The sequence below is a fragment of the Neopsephotus bourkii genome, unplaced genomic scaffold (genome assembly GCF_033783945.1).
Source record: "Neopsephotus bourkii isolate Nb327-2 ecotype Australia unplaced genomic scaffold, CSIRO-AGI_Nbou_v1 NB_168, whole genome shotgun sequence".
Classification (NCBI taxonomy): domain Eukaryota; kingdom Metazoa; phylum Chordata; class Aves; order Psittaciformes; family Psittacidae; genus Neopsephotus; species Neopsephotus bourkii.
In genome coordinates this window covers 2,013,946-2,039,475 of record NW_026900684.1, presented here as the reverse complement: position 1 = coordinate 2,039,475, position 25,530 = coordinate 2,013,946, and the positions used below count along the sequence as shown (strand labels likewise).

At 37.7% G+C, this 25,530-nt stretch overlaps 1 protein-coding gene across 3 annotated transcripts in view; it reads right to left on the bottom strand.

Moving 5' to 3' along the window:
• TUSC3 (tumor suppressor candidate 3) overlaps window positions 1-20,674 on the bottom strand; it is a 116,671-nt gene extending 95,997 nt beyond the window's left edge. For 2 of the 3 annotated variants that reach the window (XM_061370878.1, XM_061370887.1), the window contains exon 1: window positions 20,463-20,674. In XM_061370878.1, coding sequence (XP_061226862.1) covers window positions 20,463-20,588 — 126 coding nt within the window. In that variant the 5' untranslated portion in view covers window positions 20,589-20,674. The remainder of the gene's footprint in view (window positions 1-20,462) is intronic. The other variant, XM_061370871.1, reaches the window with a different exon arrangement.
• Between the last annotated feature and the right edge of the window lie 4,856 nt (window positions 20,675-25,530).

Below are 25,530 nucleotides of genomic sequence, written 5' to 3'. Positions count from 1 at the left end.
GCAGAATATGAATATAGTCACAGGAAGAAAAAGTAACTTTTATGATGACTTCAAGACTTCAGCTGGTGACTCTATTTTATAAAAATTCAGAGGTTTTGGAAGAGAAATTACACCTTGGAAGACAAAAAAAAAAAAAAAAAACCAAAACACCAGGGAAAAAAGACAATGGAAAACTGTACTAGAAGAGTTACAAGTCAGATTCATTTTCCTGGCAACGAGGATTAATTCCATAAACCAGTAATAGCATGATAGTTTTGTCATCCATTATTGAAGGAGCATAATAATACTATGTTTCAGGTAGGTATGTAGCTACTGCACATAGCTAAAAGACTATTATTGTCATATACTCAAAAATTAATACCACTTTATGCTACACAATTAAGTTTTTGTAAATGGCAAGTTTTATTCAGGTATTTTTTAATGCGATCCAGTACACCTTTCATGTTGCAATACATGCATTTCAGCAGTACAAAGACATTTGATCACAGTACAGTGGAGTCTTATGAACTGCAAGAAAGGCTGAGAGATGGCACCAGTGGAACCACACAAATTTATTCTAGCAGGTCAGATTCAGCCTGCAAATCTCATGATATCTAACTCTGTCCATACCACCAAGACACGATTTAAGCAGCCAGTAACTTTAATATACAAGTGATAATGCATCTCCCTGACAAATTCCCAAGAATAAAGAGATAGTCTACACAGCTGCATGCTACCTTAGATCTGTTCACACTGACCTATTTTGACAAGTGCCTTGGTTTCCAGATATTTACCATTACCAAAATTAACAGAGTATTGGAGGCAATGATCTGGACCAATCCGTTTACATTTTGATGTCTGACTTCAGAGAATTAATTAAGTAGCTCTTTGACAGATATAATACAGTGTGTCCTGAATAATAAACATATAAAGCTATCTGCGTTTCAGTTTTAAAATACACGATACTTTCAATAAAAATGGCTTGGTTATAACTAATGAAGAATTAGACTTCAAAATTTTCCTACAAGACTTCAGCAGCAATCTGCTAATGTAATCAGTGGCCACACATATTTAAAGAATTAGAAGCCTTCACCTACATTATCAAATTGTACAGTTTTTACAAATTGTATACTTAAAATTTTCATTGTAAGTTTTTAGTCCTCATACTGCTGCAGCAACTACTTGCACATCTTCCTATCAGTCTGTAGGTGTTCAAGAATAAAGATTTTAATCTATTTTCCAGGGTTAAATATACACAGTCCATGCACTCAAACAGCTGAACCTGAAAGAAATAACTCTAATTTTGGTGCAAATGCTACCTAAAGGGTCTTTTATGGACAAATAAATTCAGAGGAGGAATTATTTGCACTGCAGTCAATACAAGCTGGCTGCCTGCCCCTTAGCAAGACTCATAGACACAGTAGCTCAGCATGTGGGGTTACCAGGGAAAGAGGCAAATCTACAACCAGGAATGCACAAAGGTAAGTAAACTGAAACTCATTTGGAATGCACTAAAATCCAACCAGGAAGATATTTGAAATGCAGAGGAAAAGAAACCAATAGCAGCCCCTGACTTGAAACAATAATCATGTAAACTGAACATTCAGAGGCTTGAAGAATTTTTCACCTTATTTCAGAATCAGTTTGATGACATTCTCTACCAGCTCAAGACAGCTATTCATGAAGGGAAATGTGAAACAGCCTAGCAGAAACTTAATAACAAACTCAAAGATGCACTTTTGTTTAAGAGGGGATGCGTTGAGCATCCACCTCAAAATTTTCTGGTATAATATTAACTCATGGCTATCCACCCACCAAACAGTTTTTGAGACAGGACTGTTAACAGATGCATTCTCAAACATGCATCAGTGAAGCACAGAAACCTTCTCTGTCTGTAACACAGCTTACAGATCAGAACGGTTTCTGTTATTGTTTATGACTGTTCATATGACTACCTTATGACTTCTGGAGGCACACTATATTCAGCAGCTATGCGTACTGACACAAGACTTGGTATCTATCCAAAACTTGAAAATAATGGAAAAATGGAAAAATATAGGCAATATGAAATTGGAAGAGTCCACACACCTTTCTGCTCATTTATATTTGTAAGAATCTGTGAAAACGTAATATCCTCTTGTGAACGCAAAGTCACAGAAAACTACTGTTTTTCATTTACATAAAAATTCAGAGTATAGCAATATTTCTAACTGAAGAAGAAATCTGTAAAAATCGACACCTGCTAAGGCATTAAAGAAAAATGTTATTCCTGGCATTACATGAAACTCCTGAAGAATGCAGAAAGTGTTATTTAATATAATATTTGTATTCTATCATGTGAATTATAACATCACCAGTATTAACCTTTGATTGATAAATTACAGTAAATTCACATAATTAGAAAATATGTCAATGACCAAGTAAAGATGAATTTGACTGTTACTATATCTTCACTTCCTAAAATGCCACTCATGGATACCTGGAAATTAGATACACCCTGCAGCAACTGCAGCTGCTGATGAAAAAGTCTGCCTCACACTAGGACAAGTACAGTATGCTTTCCAAGAATACTGGTATATAAAGAAGGGGAAAATGTATCTTATGCTGACAATGGACATTTATGCATATGGGACAGATTCATTTTGGATAACACTCAAATTCACCATTACAAGCTTAACCCTTACTGCTTTTTACTGATTAGACAATTCTAATCTTGAAATGTTATACACTTTTTATCCATAAATTGTGCTGAATATCAATCAAGGAACCAACGAACAAAAAATCATGTGATGACAACAAAAAGCCCATGTTCTTGGGTTGAGTGAATCCCACAACATCAAATCATAATTCTAACTCCATACCTGAGAAGTCTTGTCAATATGAATGGTCTGGATCAAAAAAAAATTCCCAGAAAATTAATCATTTCCATTTTTCTTAAATTACTCCTCCCCCCTCCCCAATTCCTCACTTTCTTTGCTATTGGTAAGCAAATATTCATAGTCTGGAAGCCTAGATTCTATTCTGAGCTCTGAGGAAGAATAATGATTAGAAAGTAAGTGGCAAATTATTTTGGTCACTTCAAAAGGCAGGATGAGATGGCAGGTAAGATTTGGACAGATTCAGTTTTCAGTCCTACATCAGCTTTTTTTTTTTTTTTGGTTGGTTGGTTGGTTGGTTTTCGGTTAGTTTTTTTTGTTGTTGTTTGTTTGTTTGGGTTTTTTTGTTTCCTTTTCACTTTCTTCTTCACCTTTCTGGCAGTGGTCCTCTAGACAAGATGGATAGTTGTTAGAAAGCAGCTATTTCCCTCCTCTTTTGTCTATATGCTTATCAGGAAGATAGCCATATTTAACACATGGCAGATATGCAGTCAAAATCCATGGAGATTATCTTGGTACAAGGATCACCCAATATGATGAAAACAAAACAAAACAAACAAAACAAAACCACCAAACAACCACCCTTGTAATCTACTTCATGTAATTTAATTACTTAATCATTAAGAGACAATATATTATATAACCAAAAGAGATTCCAGTAAGGGGCTTACACTACATGAAAACCATGCTATAAAAGAATGGGCACCATAGCCAGAGTTGGGTAGAAACAGAAAAATAAGCATCCTTCATCAGCACTTTTTCAAAACTTTATGAAAGACTCTCATAATGTCAAAGTTTACAATTTGCACATTCATTTTTTTCATTTCAAACAGATGAGCAGAAAAAAAAAAATCATTCAAACTGAACTCCAACAAAGCCATAACTGAGGTGGAAGCAACATTTGACTCAAATTTCATTTAATCATTCTGTAACTTCAGTTTTAAATGCATGAAAGCTACATTAAATCCATGCAAAACATGATCTCTGAAAGCAGGTGGGTAAAACTGTGAAATTATAACATTGTAGTGGCTTGTTGAACATCTGCAGTGAAAACTTGGAAGCGGGATGGGAGAAAAAAGCTCGGGGCACATGGCCTCCTCTAGTATTTGGTTACAATGATTCCATATACAGCTAAGAGCAGCAAGGGTAAATGAGAGAAATCATTGCCAAAAAGAGGCCTTTCCAAAAACAGCTGTAACCCTTTTACTGAGCTTTTATGTTCTCTTACCTTTTTTTCCGTGCCCATTACTTACATTAAACCCAGGTCCTTGTTTCATAATGTGAAGCTTAAAATCTTCATGAAGAGGGAAGTTAGAATTAAAGTTGGATAGGGATGTTAAGGATAACAGGAAGGGATTCTACGCATACATTGCAAACAAAAGATGGACTAGGGACAACAGGCCCTCTCCAGAAGCTATCAGGAGACCTGGCTACCCTGGATTTGGAGAAGGCTGAGGTTCTGAATGACTTCTTTCCTCGGCCTTCACTGGCAAATGCTCTGACCACACCACCCAAGTCTTGGAAGGCAGAAGCAGAGACTGTGGGAATGAAGCCCTTGGGCCCACTGTAGGAGAGGATCTGGATTGAGACCATCTTAAAAACCTGAACCTTCACAAGTCAATGGGACCTGATGAAATCCATCCACAGGTCCTGAAGGAGCTGGCAAATGAAGTTACTAAGCCACTGTCCATGATATTTGAAAGATCATAGCAGTCAGGTGAAGTTCCTGATGACTGGAAAAAGGGAAATATAACCCCCATTTTCAAGAAGGGGAAAATGGATGACCGAGGGAATTACAGATCAGTCAGTCTCACCTCTGTGCCTGGCAAAATCTTTGAGCAGATTCTCCTGGAAGGCATGCTAAGGCACATGACAACAAAGTGCTTGGTGAGAGCCAGCATGGCTTCACTAAGGGGAAATCCTGCCTGACCAATTTGGTGGCCTTCTATGATGGGGCTACAGAACTGATGGACAGGGGTAGAGCAGTTGATGTCATCTACCTGGACTTGTGCAAAGCATTCAACACTGTCCCACATGACATCTTTGTCTCTAAATTGGAGAGACATCAATTTGATGGATGGACCACTCAGTGCATAAAGAACTGGCTGGATGGCCGCACACAAAGACTTGTGGTCAATGGCTCAATGTCCAGCTGGAGACCAGTAACGAGTGGTGTAACTCAGGGATCGGTGTTGGGACTGGTCTTGTTCAACATCTTCGTTGCTGACATGGACAGTGGGATTGAGTGCACCCTCAGCAAGTTTGCCGATGACACCAAGCTGCATGGTTTGGTTGATACGCTGGACAGAACAAATGCCATCCAGAGGGACCTCGACACACTTGTGAGGTGGGCTGATGCCAACCTCATGAAGTTTAAACATGCCAAGTGCAAGGTCCTACACCTGGGTCAGAGCAATCCCAGGCACAGCTACAGGCTGGGCAGAGAAGAGATTCAGAGCAGCCCTGCGGAGAAGGATTTGGGGGTGATGGGCAACGAGAAAATGAACATAAGCCGGCAGTGTGCGCTTGCAGCTCAGAAAGCCAACCGTATCCTGGGCTGCAACAAAAGGAGTGTGACCAGCAGGTCAAAGGAGGTGATCCTGCCCCTTTATTCTGCTCTCGTGAGACGTCACTTGGAGTATTGTGTGCAGTTCTGGTGTCCTCAACATAAAAAGGACATGGAACTGTTGGAACAAGTCCAGAGGAGGGCCATGAGAATGACCAGGGGACTGGAGCACCTCCCATATGAAGACAGGCTGAGAAAGCTGGGGCTGTTCAGCCTGAAGAAGGCTGCATGGAGACCTCATAGAAGCCTTCCAGTGTCTGAAGGGGGCCTATAGGGGTGCTGGGGATGGACTCTTCATTAGGGACTGTAGTGACAGAACAAGGGGTAATGGGTTAAAACTTAAACAGGGGAAGTTTAGATTGGATATAAGGAAGAAGTTCTTTACTGTAAGGGTGGTGAGGCATTGGAATGGGCTGTCCAGGGAGGTTGTGAATGCTCCATCCCTGGCACTGTTCAAGGCCAGGTTGGACAAAGCCTTGGGTGAGATGGTTTACTGTGAGGTTTCCTGCCCATGGCAGGGGAGTTGGAAACTAGGTGTTCTTAAGGCCCTTTCCAACCCTAAGTATTCTATGATTCTATGAAAAAAGGGCAGAACACCTTTCATCCTCCTCTATGAAAAAATGCAGAATATTACTAAAGGAATCTACACTACCAGCAGGTCCTTGGAATCTTGGAAACCGGTTTTAGAGAAGTTCAGAATTTCCTTCTATTTATTAGTTGACATAAATTTCACATCCCAAGAGCTATACAGAAGTAATGACCAAAATCACTTATTATTTGGACTGTTGCTTTTCAGAACAACTGTTGTTACAGTATATATTACATACTCATTCATAATGCAGCCAAATATGTGGCTGTATTATTCTTCCTACATTTCCTTAAAAGGTAATGTTGAACATGGAACAACATGAAAAAATGACTTTTAAAAAAATTACAAATAGTACCTCAAAAGAAGTAAGTTGGTTTTGTTTGACCATGTGCACTCCTGTATATTTGATTGACTTTTACTGTACATTCAATTTCCTTTGATTTCATGAAATTTCATAGCATATCAAATAAAACTTTGTAGATCCTTATGACTTCAGATTTAACAGTGCTTCTGCGGATTGACAACACCTGTCATGAGCACTTACAGCACTTTCATTTTTTCAAAAAAATTAAATTAACTAAATTTGACACTTATTACATGATACTAAGAAAGCCATAAAAATATAAAAATCCTTAAATTTACATAGCTGAACTGGCCAGGCTTTTCAAGCAGCCTCTTTTTTTTTATTTAACTGAAGGCTTCTAAAGCTTCTGTATTTACAGAATTGCGTAGCACAGAGCAGAAACAAAAAAAAATAAAATAAAAAAAAAGACTGTTACTTTTTCCAAAAAGAATTCATAAGACTGTGCTGCTATACCTCAAACACAAAAAAAAAAAAAAATAAATCAGTTTAACATATCCTTTTCATGGCTAGGAAAAGGAAAAAGCAGGAACAAAGGGAAGTACCAACTTTTCCATTTTATAAAATGGACAAGTAACAAAAGAAGATTGGGCAGTTACACAGGAAACCAGTTACACCTCTAACAACTGAATTCAAATACCTCAAATCTCAAGATGATGCTTTAACATCAGCAGCAGTCTTAGCAATGAGTCTCAAGTGGAGAATGTAAGACAGCAATTTTCATCTTTCTACAAGGATATTAAAAAGTAGTACCTTGTTTCATTACTTCACTGTAAATTAGTGAAAGCTCACTTCGGTTTTAACATCAAACTGTTCTCACAATGAAGAAAGTAGTTGTGGGCTTTGCCTCTCCTAACAGATGTGCACGTTAAGGGCATTAACAATACATATCAAAGGCAATCACCAATATATACAGCACTTTACGTGGGTACCAGCAGCAACATGATGTAGTTAATTTAATGGACAACCTACCCTAAGACAACAAAAGGCAGGTTCCATAGCAGAGCAACTGTCTGTATGGCATGCCACAAAAAAAAACCAAAACAACAACAACAACAAAAAAAAAAATCCTACGTGATATAAAGTTAAATTCTCAATTTTCTTCTTTGTTAGGACAAAATAACACAGAAGGGTTCAGATGACACAACTACCTATTCACAAAAGTTCGGACTGAAGTTCAAGCTGCTGATTTTTCTTTCTCTGATCAAATGCAAAGCAATCCTCTTCCTTCTCTTTCTGGATAAAAAGATGCCACATCAATCAAAGTAGAGTCAAAAATACTAGGCAAGGAATAAAATTTTGAAGGCATCAAAATTAACTTGAGTGTAAGCTCCACTTCTAAATACTAGGCAATTTGTATATGCACCCATTACGCCTGCGTGAATGTATGTTTCAGACTAGTATGCCTGCTAATACTTCTTTTGAACTTCTTTTGATCACGAATCACATACTTCATTGTAAGAAAAATCTTCATCTCACATTATTTCACTATCATTTTATTACTAACAGTTACTCATACATTCTTTCCATCTCTGACATTTATTCTCTACAGTTTTATTCTATTATTCCACCCTTTCATTGGTCACTTTGTCAGTTTCCTAGCAATTTCTATTTCTCAGGGGGAAAGGGGGGGGGAACACTCACAAAAATATGATAGAACCTTTAAACTCATCATTCTTCTTCTCTGTGACTAATACCTCCACATTTTTAAGCAACAAAAACTTTTACAAAGCTTTCCTTTTTTCTCTGTCAGCCATCTAGATGAAATTCTTGAATACTTGCAATTACCCATACATTAAGGGTCAGCAGTACTACACAGTTCCTTGAGCAGCAGTTCCTTTCACCAGAATACTATGTTCCCTACTAAGTCATTCATTAGAAGACAAAGGAAAATGGTGCTTAAGTTCACGAATGGATTCTGTGGTTCAACAGGAGGTAGACAATCTCTAGTGATAGATAAAGCCCTTAATCCTTTTAGGATAAAGGGTTAAGCATAAAATTTAGTTTCAGATCTACTTAAGTAGTTTCAGGAATGACTATTCATGGATACCAGCACATAATTCTGATCTAAATAAAAAGTGCAACTAGTAAGAGTAAAGCAGATGCTCATTGTTGAATACTAAATCAAGACTGTACAAGTGGTCAGGAAGCTTTAACGCAAATGGTGCACGTTTGTTAAGAAACTGCCATTTAAACACCCATACTCAGCATTAATTTCTGTGTTGAATATAAAAAAAAAATAATAAATCAGGTACTTTATAGTGGATAGCTCAATAACTCAGGTTAAGGAAACTGGAAGTGGAACTGGTGTCTACGCATGAAAAATAAATATTTACTGTGAGCATTTACCAAAATAACACTTCATTCTCATAAATGTGGACATATCATGTCTAAATTTTTACCTTCCAAAATCAACTTTCAAACTAACATGAAATCCAATTCATAAAGATCTATGCATTTTTCCATTCTGAGAAAAAGTGACTATAGATCTTATGACACATAGCTGAGAGTGCCTTTCTAAGTTCATTTTAAAGCATATTCTTTTAACTCTTTGTGGACTCAAAATTCACTGTAAAGACTTGAATGAAAATATGTTTCTTCTAAAATATTTTCTAACATATCATTAAATTCAATAAAAGTTCCATTTTTACTTCTTGGGAGAAGTACAAACTCCAAATTACTTTGGAAAACAAAGCCGCTGTATCAGCGAATTAACTTGTAATTTTCTCCCTTACAGCAAGCAAGCTTAAGTTCTGCATGACAGCACAGTTGCCTTCATTGCTCAAAAAAAAATCAGCTAGATTTTTAAATCACTTAAGATACATGCCAATAGACTAATACACTAACATAATAATAATTACATCACTTGAACATCGTGGGACAAGAAAAATGCTATTAATGATTAAAGTTCTACTTTCTATGAAATTATGTCTTCTCAATATGCACTACAGACTCGGACTTACAATCTCTCCAACACAGCTCACCTGAGGCTCTTGTAAAATGACCATACCTAAGGCATCAGGGTATTTAACCTAAATTTATTTAAAGGCTGGGTGTGGAAATATCATTCCGTTCTTACACAGGTGAAACTGTCCTGTTTCTGTACTGCTACTGATGGCACTACAGGTTGCTCAACCTCCAACAACATTTCAACTAAAAGCCTAGAGTAGGATGACTTCAGGATTCATTGTTTTTCTGTGCAGCCCACTTACCAACATGTTTTCTACAATATAACATATTTTGCACTGAAATAAATTTATCAGCTTTAGTGCCATTCCCACATCTAGCATTCCATTAAAACTAAGTCAAATATGGTGATATCTGACCACCCACAGATTAAATCAAACACCACTACAGTCTTGTGCTGTCCTCTCTTTTGCTTGGTATCTGTAGATGTAACACAGTCCTTAGCGTAACTAAGACATAGAAAAGCAGTTAGCTGAGGAATCTGGATCTACAGCAAACGGGGGGTGGGATGTGGTGCGGCTGAAATAAATAAATAAAGAATTGAGACAAGGGCTAACAGTTCCAGATTTGAACAAGTTTCTCCTGCCTCCCACCAGGTATTTACAACCCGGATTTTGTGCAACCTCCCTTCCTCAGCATTCTTGTAAAATACAAACAGCATGGAATAGCAATAGAAAAATGCTGATTTGAACACCTTTATATTACCAGCAAGGTCTCCATTACTTATAAATATTCAAAGCTGGTACTCTGAGCACTGGGCATACTGCACTTTGCACTTGCTTCCTTCAGCTACCTCCATTGACAAAAGCAATTACAACTGAGGAGATGACAGCAGTTTAAATGGAGAAAATGAGGGCACAGAGGTTATCCTGAAGAACCCTCACTACTTACAAGTAACCTTGATTTCTTTCACTGCCCTCCATGTGTTCCCCAACTTAGATGTTTGGCAGGCAGCACTCACGTCCAGATGGTGGACAAGTAAACCTACTTGAATGTATTACGTTTTACACTGAACAGTTATTGGATTAAATGTATAAATAGCTGTGGGAACCCAGGACTATCCCTCTTTTGAATGATTATCATTCAGCTAGAAAATTATCTTCTCTCGTCATTCCTTCGTGCCCAGTGAATCCTGCAACCTTCACTGAAACTGTGGCTGTGCAAGAGGGAAGTTTTACTAGATCCGTATCAGCGAGTAGTGCAATGCAAATTAATGGATCTACAGAACAAAATAGCTGGTGCTGAAATCTTAATTATCCCACCCTGCAGGATTTTGCTTCAAACTAATTCTAAACTGGTTCCATGGATCGATTAGTAATTGCAGTGCATTACCTGCATTTCTGGAGTGCACACTTAAGCTTAATTTCAGTAATAGAATCCAGCTCACACACTCAAGAGACTATTTCAGAGTATAAACAATACAGGGTAAAAGAGCCAATACACTTCACAGCAGGAACCTGCTTTCTGAATTAAAATAATGCAACCACCTCAAGGGGATCTGAGCACCCAGAGGAGCAGACAGACAAGCGTTTAGGCTACTTTATGTGATGCAGGGTATCATTTCCCAGAAATCAAATGAATACCAACTACTCCCACTGTCAGTTTCCCAGACATACTCCAACCACAATGCTACTGTATAAAAGTCTGAGATATCACATTTCATTGACAAATTAAAACATACTGTGAATGCTACAAGTTAGTATCACACAATCACTTAAGAATGTTTGGTTTCTGTGTACAGAATGGGCTAAGCCACAAGATGCCAAATCAGATTAGGATTGTTCTTCCATATTTACAAAATCAGAACCTCAGGTGGCCATTATTTTTAAAGAAATTCTATAATATTAGCAGCCTCCAGAACCAGTATACAATTACACGAGAGATTTTTGGATGAAAATTTTACTTGGAAAGCTACATTTTGCTTGAGGTCTGGTTAAAGCACTTTACAGGATCAAGGTCTTAGAATTACAGGAAGACAGAAAATCACAGCTGTCAACACCAAAGTAAATGATATTTCATATAGACCTGGGCAAATATGTGTGTGTAAATCTGTGCTGACTGATTTATCCAGCTCAGAAGAAACAAACAGAAAAATGAGAAAGCTTACCATGCATTTTAGGTGGAAAATGATTAGCAATGTCCCAAAAGAAAAAAGCATAAAGGAAATGAAAACCAATGACAATATCTGGAGCCTGTCTGGTGAATATTAATCATGTTTTATCTTAGTTTCTAAACAAATTGTCCACTAAAGAAGTTAGTGTACTGCTATTAATATACAGAGATTTGACGAAAGCTTACAGATAAGAGCTTCTATGCACACCTAGAAGAGAAAGTGTCTCACAACAGATAAAATATTTACACAGTTACTTTAGTATTAATGTGTGTTCCTGTCAATTTCTAACAATTTCTGTCTCACCACTCAAATCACTGTCACATCGGCAACACCTGAATCTATGTGCTGTGGACAAGTAAGAGGCATAACAGTCCTAACTTGAATTTGGATTAAACTGCCTCAAACTGGTGTCCTCCTTGAAATTCCAATGAAATTCCCACCATTCACTTTACATTTCGGTTGGAAGCTTTGGTAGAAATCAGACACAGAACTGAAAGATGAAAAATTTGTAACAAAATGTATAAAAGCTGAGCCATCATATGGTTACTGAGAGTACAGACCATAACTAAGTTATTTAGAAGAGGGATGCAAAAATAACATAGAATTCAGACAACTTGGCACTATCAGTTTCTATCCTCTGATTTCTAAAAGATTTAAGGACCATCACTTCTGAATATATTTCTTCATTGAAGTTGGCTTCTCTTAAATCTTAATAATAGTTATTTTTACTAATTTTTAAGTCAAGAGCATGTAACACTTCCTTAAAGAAAAAGAATATTGTTAAAACAATTTCCTGACCATGATTATCAAATATCACCATCTGAACTTTGTGATAACTGTAATAAAAGGACACATCTAAATAGCACTACCAAAATATTCCTGCTGGATCAAAACAGTATTTGTTTTGGTGATCAAAACTTGTCTATTTAGAAGTGCATGTATCTTAATGTTTTTAAATATATTTACATACAGTTTGTGTGGCATCATATTTCACAAGCACTTTGCCTCAAATTCAGATCAGCTGCTCATAGAAAAGAAAAAGCTGATCAGATTCAACATGCGTACATGATTAGGTCACTCATTACATAAGACACATTTCAGCATGAGATTAAGTTTGAAGAATCTAGGACTTGCTAAGACAACATGAAGGAGGAATCTGGTTACTAATGAAGTTTTATGTGCCATTAACAGCAATTCCATTTAAGGCATATGGCTCTTTTGAGGTCCCTTCCAATCTCTAACATACTGTGATACTGTGATACTGTGATCTTACCAACTTCAGTCATCCATCACCATAAAGCTGATCCACTTCAAACTGATTTTTGCAATAACCGACCACTGAATCCACAGATAGCTTGAAACCCCTTTTACAGTATAATGGCAACATAAATGGCAGATAAAAATCTAAAATTTTTTTTTTTTGGAAATGAAGTCAGAAAGGTACAATCATAACAGCAAATAAAAAGTTTCATTTCCTTATACTTTTACAGTAAAGCATTGCATTTAGTGTCATATTTACCTATTTATATACCCCATTAACTCTGCAAGTCTAGTTATAGCAGTAAAAAGAAAACTTCTAAGACTACTTTAAAAAAATAAAGCAAGATAGCATCAGAGAGATCACTGTATACAAATCTAGAATCTCTGGCAATTGATGGCCTCCTCATTTCTATAGAGCTTTTAATAGTTTTTGTTTTCCTTTATGTACTTTTTCTATCCCCCAGCCCAATAATAATCAAACCCCCCCACTTTATCACAGAAGTTAACTTCAGTAAGTTGCCTTTGTTTTCCAAAGCATGCTATTCAGTGAAATGTGCGATGGGATTTCCATTTAAGTCATCAGGATGTTAATTAATAATACTCTGGGCATGAGGTAAGCACATTTAACTAACTTGTTTTTCACTGTCTAGATCCATGGATAGAAGGTAATGAAGTTCACTAACCACAAGCATCTGCAACTTGCAGTAATTCTACTTCATATCCGTCTAACAGGTTGCATACTCTACCTGTATAAAAATACTCAAGACATCGCAGTAAAGGAAGATAAAGAATTCTCAATGCTCTCTAGGACTCTGAACGTGCCCTAGTCTTATACACACCAGGCTTTGCAGTGAGATTCATTTGCCGAGGTGAGTAGCTCTGGAGAGGAGCAAGATTCAGGAGCAGACCCTGTCATAGTTGGCCTATGTGAGGCAACTGGATAAGGAAAGTAACTGAACATGCAGATAGCAAGAGTAATATGAAATTATTAAAAAACAGAGCATAAAATAATTTTTATCCTTCAAGTGGCAGATGCTATAGCCTGTAACACCGAAAAAAATGTTTAGTTCAAAAGGCCATTCCACAAAGGGACTGCACAACTTTAATTACCACTTATGTTATGAACTTGATATACAAATATTCTATGCAACACAGATAGACTCTGCTAAAGCTTAATGGCCAATACTTCTGAAATTCAAGAGTGAGTTGCTTTAGATTCAAAAGAAAAGAACAAGAAAAAGTAATGGAATGGCATAATTAGGTTAATGACTGCAACTGCTGAAAAGACGTAGAACTTAGGGTATTCCAAAATGGTATTATAGGCTACAATCAGAAGAAAAAAAAATAAAAATCCTAACCATCCATAAATCCTATTACATGGGAGAACAGTCTCCCCAGAAAAATGACAGAAGTCCTGCCATCACTGGAGCAATCATGAAGAATTTTTATATGAATAAGCCTGCACTGGCAAGTGTGCAAATCTTTTCCATCTCAAATTTCTCAGGTTCTTTTTGTCATCAAATAGTTGCGGTTTTTTTTTTTGTAATTCCATCATAAGAAAAGCAGTCTATTTAGTGCAAGTATTGGTTTGTTTTATCTTTCTTTGAATGTGAAGGACTTGCGATAATAGCATATAAAAATATGAGTTTCTCTATTTCACATGCAGCTTTCAATTTATTTCATGGCAATCCCTCATTACTGGAAGTCTAAGGTAGTTATTACGTTTTGGTATACAAGCCAAACATTCAAGAAGATATTTTTCTATATGTCCAATAATGTCACATAGTATTAGTTGAAAAGATAATACTTTTTGTATTATGCCTACTTTCAGATTTATTAGAGCAAGAGGCCTAAAACAAATACCAGGTAAAGTTCCTTTTTTAGTTCTGATCAGTTCCTTAGCCAGTAAAATGTGACCTTCAAAGTGGTTTTAGAAATTAAAAGAACAAACCTGAAAATCCAAAACAGTAACAAAAAAAAAAACCCATAAAACAAAAAAAAAAAAAAAAACACACAACAAACACCAATGCTTTTCCACTGTAATTGTACTGACTGATTTTCCTAGAGCACTTAGAACTCAAATACAATCTGTATTTACCATGCAGTTGCACAGGATGTGCTATATAAACAGTTGTAGAACAGAACGGGAATGGATCAACTATGCCACTGACCTGTCCTATGACAGCAAAGATGCCAAATGGAGATACCTCGGACAGAAAACTTTCAGTAATCCAACTACAAAATGCTACCAGACTGCTGTAAGCATCCTTTATTTCACTTACTGTATGCAGTCACTGAACACATCAAGGTTTTCTATATAAGAACTGCTAGATAATTTTTTTTAAGTTTCTTTAAAGCTTTAATTACCTAGGAATAGAAGAGAAGAGATACGAGGGGTTTTGCTGCTTGTAAAAATAAGCAGAAAAATAGAAATTCATGCAAACACATTTTTTTCACCCTTCTTTTTAGGACAGAATAGAGAAAAACGTTCAGAATTGCATTTACAAAAAAAAAAATAATTTACATTTTCAGGCATGTCTTATTACAGTAATTTCACTTAAAACCCAGGACAGTTATTTTAAAGATTCAGAGCTTTGAAAAAAACCCTTCTCTCTTTACTGCAACAATAGATGAAATGGCATATTACATAAATGGATACAAACCCTGTACTTAAAATACAGTCTTCAAAAATGGCTTGAATCCAAATCTATAGTCAGGACTAAGTTTTCCTTCACGGGTTCAACCTTTCCCACATCACAGTTTGTAATTACGTTTTTAAAGAGAAGCCTAGATTTAGTGTAACTGCCAAACATTTTCCTGCTTGCTATTTCAAAAGCAAAGACATGCAGTGCCCCACAGTCTGAAGACCAAAACCAAAATTTTAAAGTAAAAAGCCTTTATATTCAAGTTCAATGATAATATCTATTTTCAACAGCTGAATATAAGAAACTTAAGTTCTAATTATCACTATTTTGTTGAAGTAATATCAGACATCCTGAGAAATCAAGAATGTGTCTCATATTACACGTGCCATCGAATCTATGCTGAACACTACTCATTCATCATACATCATCTTTTCTTTTTCTCTACTTGCTCTACCACATTTCTTACAGGTTTTTTTCTTACAGTTAAATATGCAGGCAGAACATTGATCAGAGGAAAGAATGCTACAGATCACTGAAAACAGCATCAGGAAACAGGATGAAACTAAGTTTTCATTCTGCAGCAACAAACTAGCTCTGAAGGGGCGACCACTGCTACATTCATGGTGAAATACTACCACAAATTAGACTAGGAAAGGTACTGTAAAGCAGAAGGTACTATTCTGGCTCCAAGGGAAGAAACATGGTAATAATCATTAATAACCTAGAATAAACAAGTTGGGCTTATTATGTTAACCCCAAAGGAAAACAAGAACACATGGTGCAGTAACAAGAGGTTACTGCCAATCTATCCCAGTTGATTTCACATAAAACAGTGGAAAGTATGTTCACAACTGAAGATATTCTGAGGTAAATTATCACATTTAATACTTACAGACTTGAAAAAAAAAAACAAAAACACAGTTGCTTCTATTTATACGGGGGAGTGCGAGGGGCCGGAGGGAGAGGGGGGAGGGAACTGGAAAAACTATCAAAAAGCTACTTTTAGTCCATGTCTAAATACAGATGAGTATATATATATATATGAAAAAAAAAAAATCGTTCTTTATGGCCATGATGAGGACAAAAAAATAAAATGGACTCAAAAGTGTAGGGACTGAACATATAGAAATGTAGGTTCAATCATGGGGGGGAATCCTTTTAACAGAAATTTAGGTTAGGTCTTGGAGGGGGAGGGAATCCTTTTAACAGTAAGACACAGTAACAGGTTACCTAAGGAAGTTGTAATGTCACCACCTCTGAAGACTTCTAAGAGCACATCAGATAGACATTTGTCAGGAACAATGAAAGCAATGTTGAGCTTTGGGATAAAGGATCAGTTAGATCATCCTTCCAACTCTACCTTCTACATTTTCTCACAACTGGCATTAACTTGTACACCCAGCTGTGAAAAGGGTGAGAAACACAGGAAGGAAAATGCAAGGAACAGTGACAGAGATACAAGACTTGAAATACTTCAAAAATACTCAGCACAAACTAAGGCATTACAGAAACTGATGTTGTGGAAGAGTAAATTACTACAATGCTGCTATATATCATCAGAGTCTTTTTGAGTAGTTTTAAGCTCAAGAAAATATTTCAACTTGATGAAGCTGATATGTTGGCCTACACAGATAGCCTTAAATATCACAGTAATGACAAACTTACAGAAAAATAGCTACTCCAATTGCCTATCAAGTATTTAACTAAGCTTCTGAATCATCCGCAAGAAAGCTCAAAAATAAACTTTAACCTCTATGAGAAAAGCTTTTAATATTGCAAAATCAATGTCCTCCTTCTACATGCTTCAGTCAAAAGAAAACACTTACGTACTTAAACTGCCCATGCAAAGCAATTTATAATAAAAAGCCAAGTGGTGTATTTCAAAGTGTAATATTCTCATTCTGATTCTTTTCAAACTTTAATGGTCTTTACCTACTTAGAATTTGCATAAGATATACTAAAAGCATCAAAACATGCTTGGGAACATGCCTTACAGAAAATGCATGTATGTTAACACAAATCTATTATCTCAAACACTGCGGAAACAGTCTATTACATTTTCAAACACGATGAATATAGTTTCCGACAGAACATTTCTTATTGAGTTACTTGCTGCTATTTCCATAACCGGGTTGCTTTTTTTTTTTACTTCACTTTAAATAAAGGTACTGCTCAACACCAGAATTAAAATCATAAAAGCAGCCTTCAAATCCAGTTAGCTCTTACATGTGAGGCATGGGAGAAAGATACGGGATTGCTCTTCATCTAATTTCCAAATTATTACATTTTATCTGTAGTCATTTTAAGACAGTCCAATGTTTTCTGTGTATCTCCTCAGTAGTGAAGGCTCTCCTGGGTGTTCACAATATAGAAAAGTGAAAAACAGGATTAAAGAGAAGCAATAGGAATGTTTGTATGCTTACATATTCAGATGGCCACTCTAGAAATAGCTTCCATTACACTGATGACTAATAATCAACTAATTAAAATACATTATTTAATAGTTATTTACATTTGTACAAATTTAATCAAATCTAACGTGGATCTCAGCACTTTTCGGTAATTTGCCAGGGAAGAAAGTTTCTTTAGTTATCATTAAGCATATTTTACTGCATAGGAAAAGTATTTCAGTCATTTAAGAACTTACATATTTTCCACTCTAAACACAGCTATAACATAGGGTTTAACAATCAACACAAAAAGTTACACTAATGTTCTCTCATTTCCACATTTGTCTTCCTCTACCAGTAAGTCCTTCAAAACATCTAATACCTTAACTCAGTCCTCTCCTTCCTGCAAAGTCATTATTTCCACCTTTGGTGCTCATACAGCTGAACTGATGCAAACTTCATGAATACTTCTCTAGGTAGTCAATGTTAAAAAAAAAAAAGAAAAAGAAATAATCGTTGTCACCAAGGATGGTTTCTTTGCTTAAGCTCCAGTTCTAACATCACAAGTTCTCCTCATTTTCAAGCTGATTGGTAAAGAAGTTTCCTTTCTCTTTCCAGACAACCACTCCAACAAAGATACACTCAAATCAAACAGGAAAGAGGAAACAGAGATGAGAATTCTTTTTATTTCACAAGGTATACATTTTAACCCTACTACATTAGCTCTTGGGTGTTCACTTCAAAACAATTCACTGTATGGTCAACAATTTTTCCAACTTCCATGAAAGCTATGGCAATCTTACCAGTCTCTGCACAGAAGAACTTGGGTTCACTTTACACATGTATCTCCACTATCTTTGCCTTTTACCACTGTACTTCTGGACAGTACTGTTACAGCAAAAGATACTGTGCTCTTTCAATTCATATAATTTTACTCGGAACAGTTTTAAAATGCTATTTCTAAGCTGTTTACTGTAAGAAAGTTTCAGCTATCTTGCTAGCACAGCTGGCACTCCGCATGAAAGTGTCAACAAAAGTTGTAATGCCAGTACATCACAGTACAAGAGAATGAGGAGTGTCAAACATTAAACACATTTTATTGAAAAATTTATATATTAATAAAGTTTTGAAAATAAGTTAATTAGAGCAGCAGAAGAACAACACATTACTATCTACTCTTTCCAGAAAGAGTAGAAAAGAGAACGTACGGAGTGAAGGTTTATGTTTTTTACATTGATACCCAAGGGATTTATTTCAGTGTTCAAGTTATTACTTAATCTGGGAAGACCACAGAGTCACATGGCTACTTACACATTTAAATACGGATTTTGCATACTAAATTTGGTCTTTTAAAATCACAGAATATCCTGAGTTGGAAAGGTCTCAGAAAGATCATTGAGTCTACATAGGACATCCTGCAAGTTAAACCATATACCTCAGACCGTTGTTTAAAAAATTCTTGAACACTGATAAGCCGTGACCACTTCCCTGTGGAGCTTGTTACAGTGCTTGACCAGCTTCTCAGTAAAAACTTTTTCCTAATACCCAACCTGAACTTCTACTGAGGCAGCTTTAAGCCATGCCCTCAAGTCATGTCACTAGACACCAGAGGAAAGGTATCAGCACCTCCCTCTCTGTTACACCTCATTTTACTTCTTTGGCCAATAAGCCTTAGTAACCTACACAGCTCTTTAATGGAAAACCAAACAAATTTTTAATCATTCTCCTATATGAGCAGATAGTTCAAAGAGAGGATCTGTTAGCAAAATTGTTCTTTCCCTCTCTTCCACCACCACAAAGCACAAGTTCTCTGGCAACACTAACAGATGTAAAGTAACAACAAAAAATTCTACAGTTCAGTACAGTTATCTCCTTCCCTATGCAAAGTTACAGAGCAACTGTAAAGAGACTACTGATTGGTCTAGCACTCGTTATATGACAACCTGGCCTGAAATCAAGGACAAGCTAGGGAGTGAAGTGTTGTAAGCTCTAGTAGCACTGAAACTGGACAAGTTAATATTTACACTATGCATTTTTTCACATTCCCTTTCAAAATGCTGAAGATAGATTTTTGCTGTCAAAACAGAGTTATAATCGCCCCATCCTCCACATCTCCCTTACCCAGAAGTCATCCTGAAGAGAGTACCAGCACCCACACAGTACAAGCACACACCTGCTGCCATAGCTTCAGTCTTATTAACTCCAGGCATGTATTTTATTTTTCCACCACAAACACGGGATTTAACATCATTCTCCTAACGCCTCGCCGCAGGCCAGCGCTCTTCACCCCCGGCTGGCTGCACAGGCACCGAGGCCCACCGCGGAGGCCAGAAGAGCGCAGCACGGCGCTCCTCGCCTTCATTTACTCAAAACCGGGGAGTTAAAGGCCCAATACAAATGGCAACCGCCTGGGCTGGGACATCACGCTAGGGTCCGCGAACCCGGCGCTGCGCTGCCTCCCGCTGCCCTGGAGACGCTGCCGGCCATCTTCCGCGGGGCAGGGCCAGCGGCGCCCCCTCCGCGCTGGGGGAGAAGAGACGAGACCGCGGAGCAAGAGGGCGGGCACGACGGGAGGAGAGGGGGACAAGCCCGGCTCAGGGAGCCGGGCGGAGGGGGGTACGCGGGTGCCCGCGGAGCTGACAAGGGGGAGGCAGCGCAGCGGAGCAACCCCAGCCCCTCAGCCGAGCGCGATGGTGAAAGAAGCGAACGTTTCTACCTCCTTCTTTTTCTGTCCTCCCCCTAGCTGGCCGCAGAGAAGAAGCAGCAGCAGCAAGAGAAGGAGGCAGCTCCCGGCCGGCAAGCGCAGCAACAACCGCCGCGGTGCCCTGGTACTCAGCGCCATGGTCCCCCCGCCACCCGGCCACTGCCCTCCGCCGGCGCGCACCTGCGGCACCGCTGCCTACCTCCTCCCCGCTGACGAGCTCTGATTCTGGCCAATCACGTTGATCCGGCGGCGCGGAGGCTCTTGGGAAATGTAGTTCTCCTCCGCCTGGCCTCGCCCTCGTGTTTCCTGATGGCATTCGAAGCCGTGGCGGCGGCGGTGGCGGGCGGTGTCTGGCGGCCGTGAGGTGGCCTTGATGCGGGGCGCATGGCGGGAGGCCACACTCTCAAGCCGGCATGCAGATGATGTATGATGGAGACTTGCTGTCATCTTTGGCATTGTCAGTATATCGTGCCAAGGTCATAGCTCCAGAAGCACTGATGTTCCCTGGTAAGGGAATGGATATTTCCATCCACCTGGGGTTGGGGTGGCCGGCTTTACCTGCTGCTCCAAATTTCCTGCCACGATTACATGAAATACAAAGTGAAATTGTGAATCCAGAGTGTTAAAAAAATTTAATAATAATCCAAGTACTCATCTTATGCTACGTTACTTACCTACACACATCTCTGGTGAAGACTCGGAAGATGAAATCATTTCTTCTGCAAATTTATCACTCAAAAATGCTTATAATCAAAACAGCATTATAAAGCTGAGGCACTGAAAGTATTCAAAAAGTCTGTTTATTTTGTACACAATTTTTAGATGATGTTTTGATTGTTATATATGCTAATGTGATATGGCTGATGTCTTAGCACTGAGTATTCAAAACAGGAAACGGAAATTGTGTTTCTTTTGGCTATGTTTGCAGTGTAACTTCCAGAAGTTACTTATATCCATAGGAATTGTAGATCATATTCAAATAATCTACCAGACACTTAATAGGTTCAAGAGAGTTCAGACTGTTACGCACATCCATCATATTCCGACTGTCACTGGACAATAATAATAATACAATGGTATGCAACCTGGACCCTGTTTATCAAGTATTTAGGAAGGATGGCCCAAGAGCCCCTTAGTGCAGACTCTGAGGTCAGACACGAGGGCTGCCATAAGTCTTCAAAAAAGGTGATGTCCATACACCATTTTTTTTAAGAGAAATCACAGATCATGACACTGCAGATGTCACTTACACTTCAGATCTTCAGCTGTTCAGTAAATAACTGCTTCCTATTTGCAAATAAGGAAGGAACGAGTTCAAAAGAAAGACTGAGAACAGAAGGACATGGAGGAATCGACAGTACACATGAAAAGACTGACATGGATGAGTGTAGTGAATGTAAGAAGATTAGGGGTGAGAAGTTTTATTTGTTCTATATGTGTTCCAGCATTTTGGAGGTCCAGTCTTCTGGAGCATGTAGACCTATCCTCCTCAGTGTCAGCAGGGTAAGAAAGGGATAGAGAATTCACTATATCTCATCTTTTCTGTCTTATTTATGAACTAAAGAGAGATCATATTTCAGTTATGGAAACCATTGTGCTACCATTAATTTTAGAGTTTCCATTAACCTCAGACAGCTGGGGTGTTTTTTCACATAAGAGTGTGGCTTTTAATTGACTTTACTTTTAGTAGATTGAAAACCCCTGTCTGTTCTAAAACACTGACTTACAAATATTCTAGCACCCACTTTCTAGAGTGTGGCTGAAAAGGAACAGCAGGAACAATTTACTAGGAAGCAGGACAAAGTATGCACTTGAAAAACCTATACTTCCAATATGTCTCTCTTACATTATTTCTTTCAGCACAAATGCTTCAACATGGCTGGCAAAAAGTGTCTCAGTATTCTCATTCACAGTACCCCTATACTATGCTAGATACTTCCAAGTAATTTCTGTAATTAAGAACATAATAAGCTAAGTGACCTAGTGAACATAATATTGCAGGCCAGTCATGGTGTCTGCCTCCCACTCCCCCCAAAAACGAGGACAAGTATAGGAAGTGATTCGAAAACAATAGTAGCCATTGTTACAGAGGATTATAGAGGTTTCTAGTACAGACCTGTGCTCTACAGACACAGGATGTATCTGTCAATCAGAACCATGTGTTTTTAAAAAGACTTTTTTTCCTTCTCTTCATTTAGGAGCAAAGAATGCAATAGAAACTTTGCACTGAAACAAGAGAGGCATATCTTACTTAGTGTGCCAAAAATAACATTTCATTAAAAAATCTCAACCATCCTTGCTGATTCCAGAAGGTGATTTTATTAGAACCTCGTTTGGAAATCCGGTGGTCTCCTCCTGAGCCTAGTAAACCATGAGCCTCTGATGTTTTCACTGTAGGAGAAGAGCATTAAAACTACTGAGAATATGAAAGCCACTGGGAGCTCTTCATTCCCTGAAATGACTATGAAATTTCTTTGACACAATACAACTTTAACTGTCAAAACCTTTACATTTAATTTTAATCAAAAATCTCCAATTTTGGGCACGTGAAGTCCTGACCCCAAGCAGGAAAGAGCAACATGGACAGCTTTAACTTTTTCTGCTCAGATTTCTAACCAGAGTTTTATATAAATCAGAACTTTCAAGCCTGACTTTTTTTCCAGCTCTAGACTTTGTACAGCTGGTGCAATAACTAGGATGTACTATATAACAAGTGATCCAGTGAATCTGCAACTGTAAAATATTTTCTTACCTATTTTTAGTCTGAAGCTGTCTGCAGTCTATGTTGATAAAACTAGGCTCACAGATACTGTATTCAGGCATATCTGCTCTATGTCGACATACATGAATATGAACTCAATAGGAAAGGGCTAAAGTGAAAGGAAAACATATCTTCCCTCTTTCCTCAAGGAATGGCAGAGGAGGAAGTATAAGGCTGGAAAAGAAGTGCAGTGCTCACGGAGGGGAGATTAATGGAAAGGATTACATGAAATATGATTGTTTTACATTTGTGGTGTTGTTACTGTTCTTCAGGGTTAGCTCTGTTGACTTAATTCTGTCATAAAATTATAAAATGAGATTGTATTTGTAATAGTGTGCACGTGTCTGGCCCAAATAACGTGTTAATGTACTTGGGATGAGTCTCCTGGCTTTAGAAGATGCAATTGTAAGACCTCGGAAGCCTCCTGTGAACTAGAAGACTTAATACTGCATGAGTCCTCCTAAAACATGACAGAATGACCAACCAGCAGAGCTGTGGGAGTTGGCTAGATTAGTCATCACAGCAAGAAAAGCAGCGTGAAGATCAGATAACAAAGACAGGATGAATTACAGGATGATTACAGGAGCAGGTAATGGAGTGACGATGCCTAAAACAATAGCAAATGGAAACAGGTAGGGAAGCAAGCAGCTTCCCAATGTGTGGCTCTGCAAACAAGCAGTGAAGTGAAGCTTGGCTAGGGATATGAAATGAGGAACACAACCATGACAAACCAGCAGATAAGATTGGCTCAAATCGGACCTTACAATTGAGAAACATTTAAAAAAACTTCTGAAAAGTGAGTGAAGCCTATTGCATTAGGGGAAACAGTAACCTAGCAGTTCCGTAGAAGAAACCAAATGTGAGCTGTTTAAAAGCTTTTCACTAACACTTTAAGAATTAGTTATCCTCATCTTGCGCACACATTTGTTTTCCTTATAATAAGAATATTCTTTGCATGCTATTTAATTTGTATTCATGAGCCAGGAAAACCGGTTCTCACAGAATCAGAAAGTTTAGTATAATTATCCAGAGGTTTATAGGTGAAGCTCAAACTACTGTTTTGGGGTGGGTTTTTTTCTTTTTAGGTAATCCTCTTAAATTCAAACCTGCCCTTTGCTACAGCCAACCGAGTTCTGACAGAAGAATTATACTATATCCATATCCAGCTGTATGAAAAAAAAAGAAAATACTGCTCTGGTTGTCAGGTATTGGCTGCTACTTCTTTGTATCACCATCAGGTTTATTTAGGATATTTTTTCTCAGACTTTTATTTTAATTGGAAAAGATTTTCACAACCCCACAACATTTTCTGCAGGAATACAGCATTACATCTTCTAAAGCTATACATCCGTTCAGCAGTGTGGTTTTGGTTTTTATCAAACCCATCACTCAGACATTTCATTACAATAGCAGCCTGGCCCAATGAGAGAAATGTCACATGATGCTTATGTGCTATAGCTTTGTGGAAAAAGGAACTGCATTTGTTAAGTACAATTTAATATTGAACTAATTTGAAACAAAACAGTTTGGTCATTTTATTAAGCTGTGATGAAGTGTCTTAGCTCTGGAAACATTTATGCATTTCCTTAAAACTAATGATGCTAAATTTTGATGTTTCTTAATTAAAATTTCAAGGATATGAAAAAGGTGAGTTTCATTGTGATTTGGGATCAAAATAAAGTGTCAGAACTTTCTACAACAAATTCAGACTTATGTACCAATTCCTATATCTGAAATTTGTAGAGGTAATAGGCTTGAAAAGTTATCCATTAGTATTAGTAGTAGCATCCAGTTAGGATTAATCCTGTTCTTTAGGAGATAGTTGTAGTTTGTAGGTCATGATACAGACAAAGTATCAGACTTGTAGTTTGTAGGTCATGATGCAGACAAAGTATCAGACAGTAGTAGGGGCTACTTCCAAGAGAAAAGATTACAAACTTCTGAACAAACGTAGTTTCTTAAAGACAATCTTTTACTACTTTTATGTGGTCATTTAACAGTCACAGGTCAGAAGTTACAAACTTTAATGTTGAAAGATGGATTTACTCCTACAATGAAATGGAAAGATCTCTTCTGACTTTAAGCCGTCAGCCTTCAGAGAGTTCTTTTTCATTCATGGCCCATTGATCTCTCTCTAACCAATGAGCCACATCACATCCAAGTCAGGTCTGAAGGGTGGTGTACTGAGTTATACTTTTTGTTTCTCCTATTAAAGGTGAAGTGTGCAAAACAAAACTTAAGAGTTGCTGTGAGATGCTGCCTCCCAGAGAGGCAAGTTGCCATTAATCAATTATTGTTGTTAATAGGACAATTACTTTT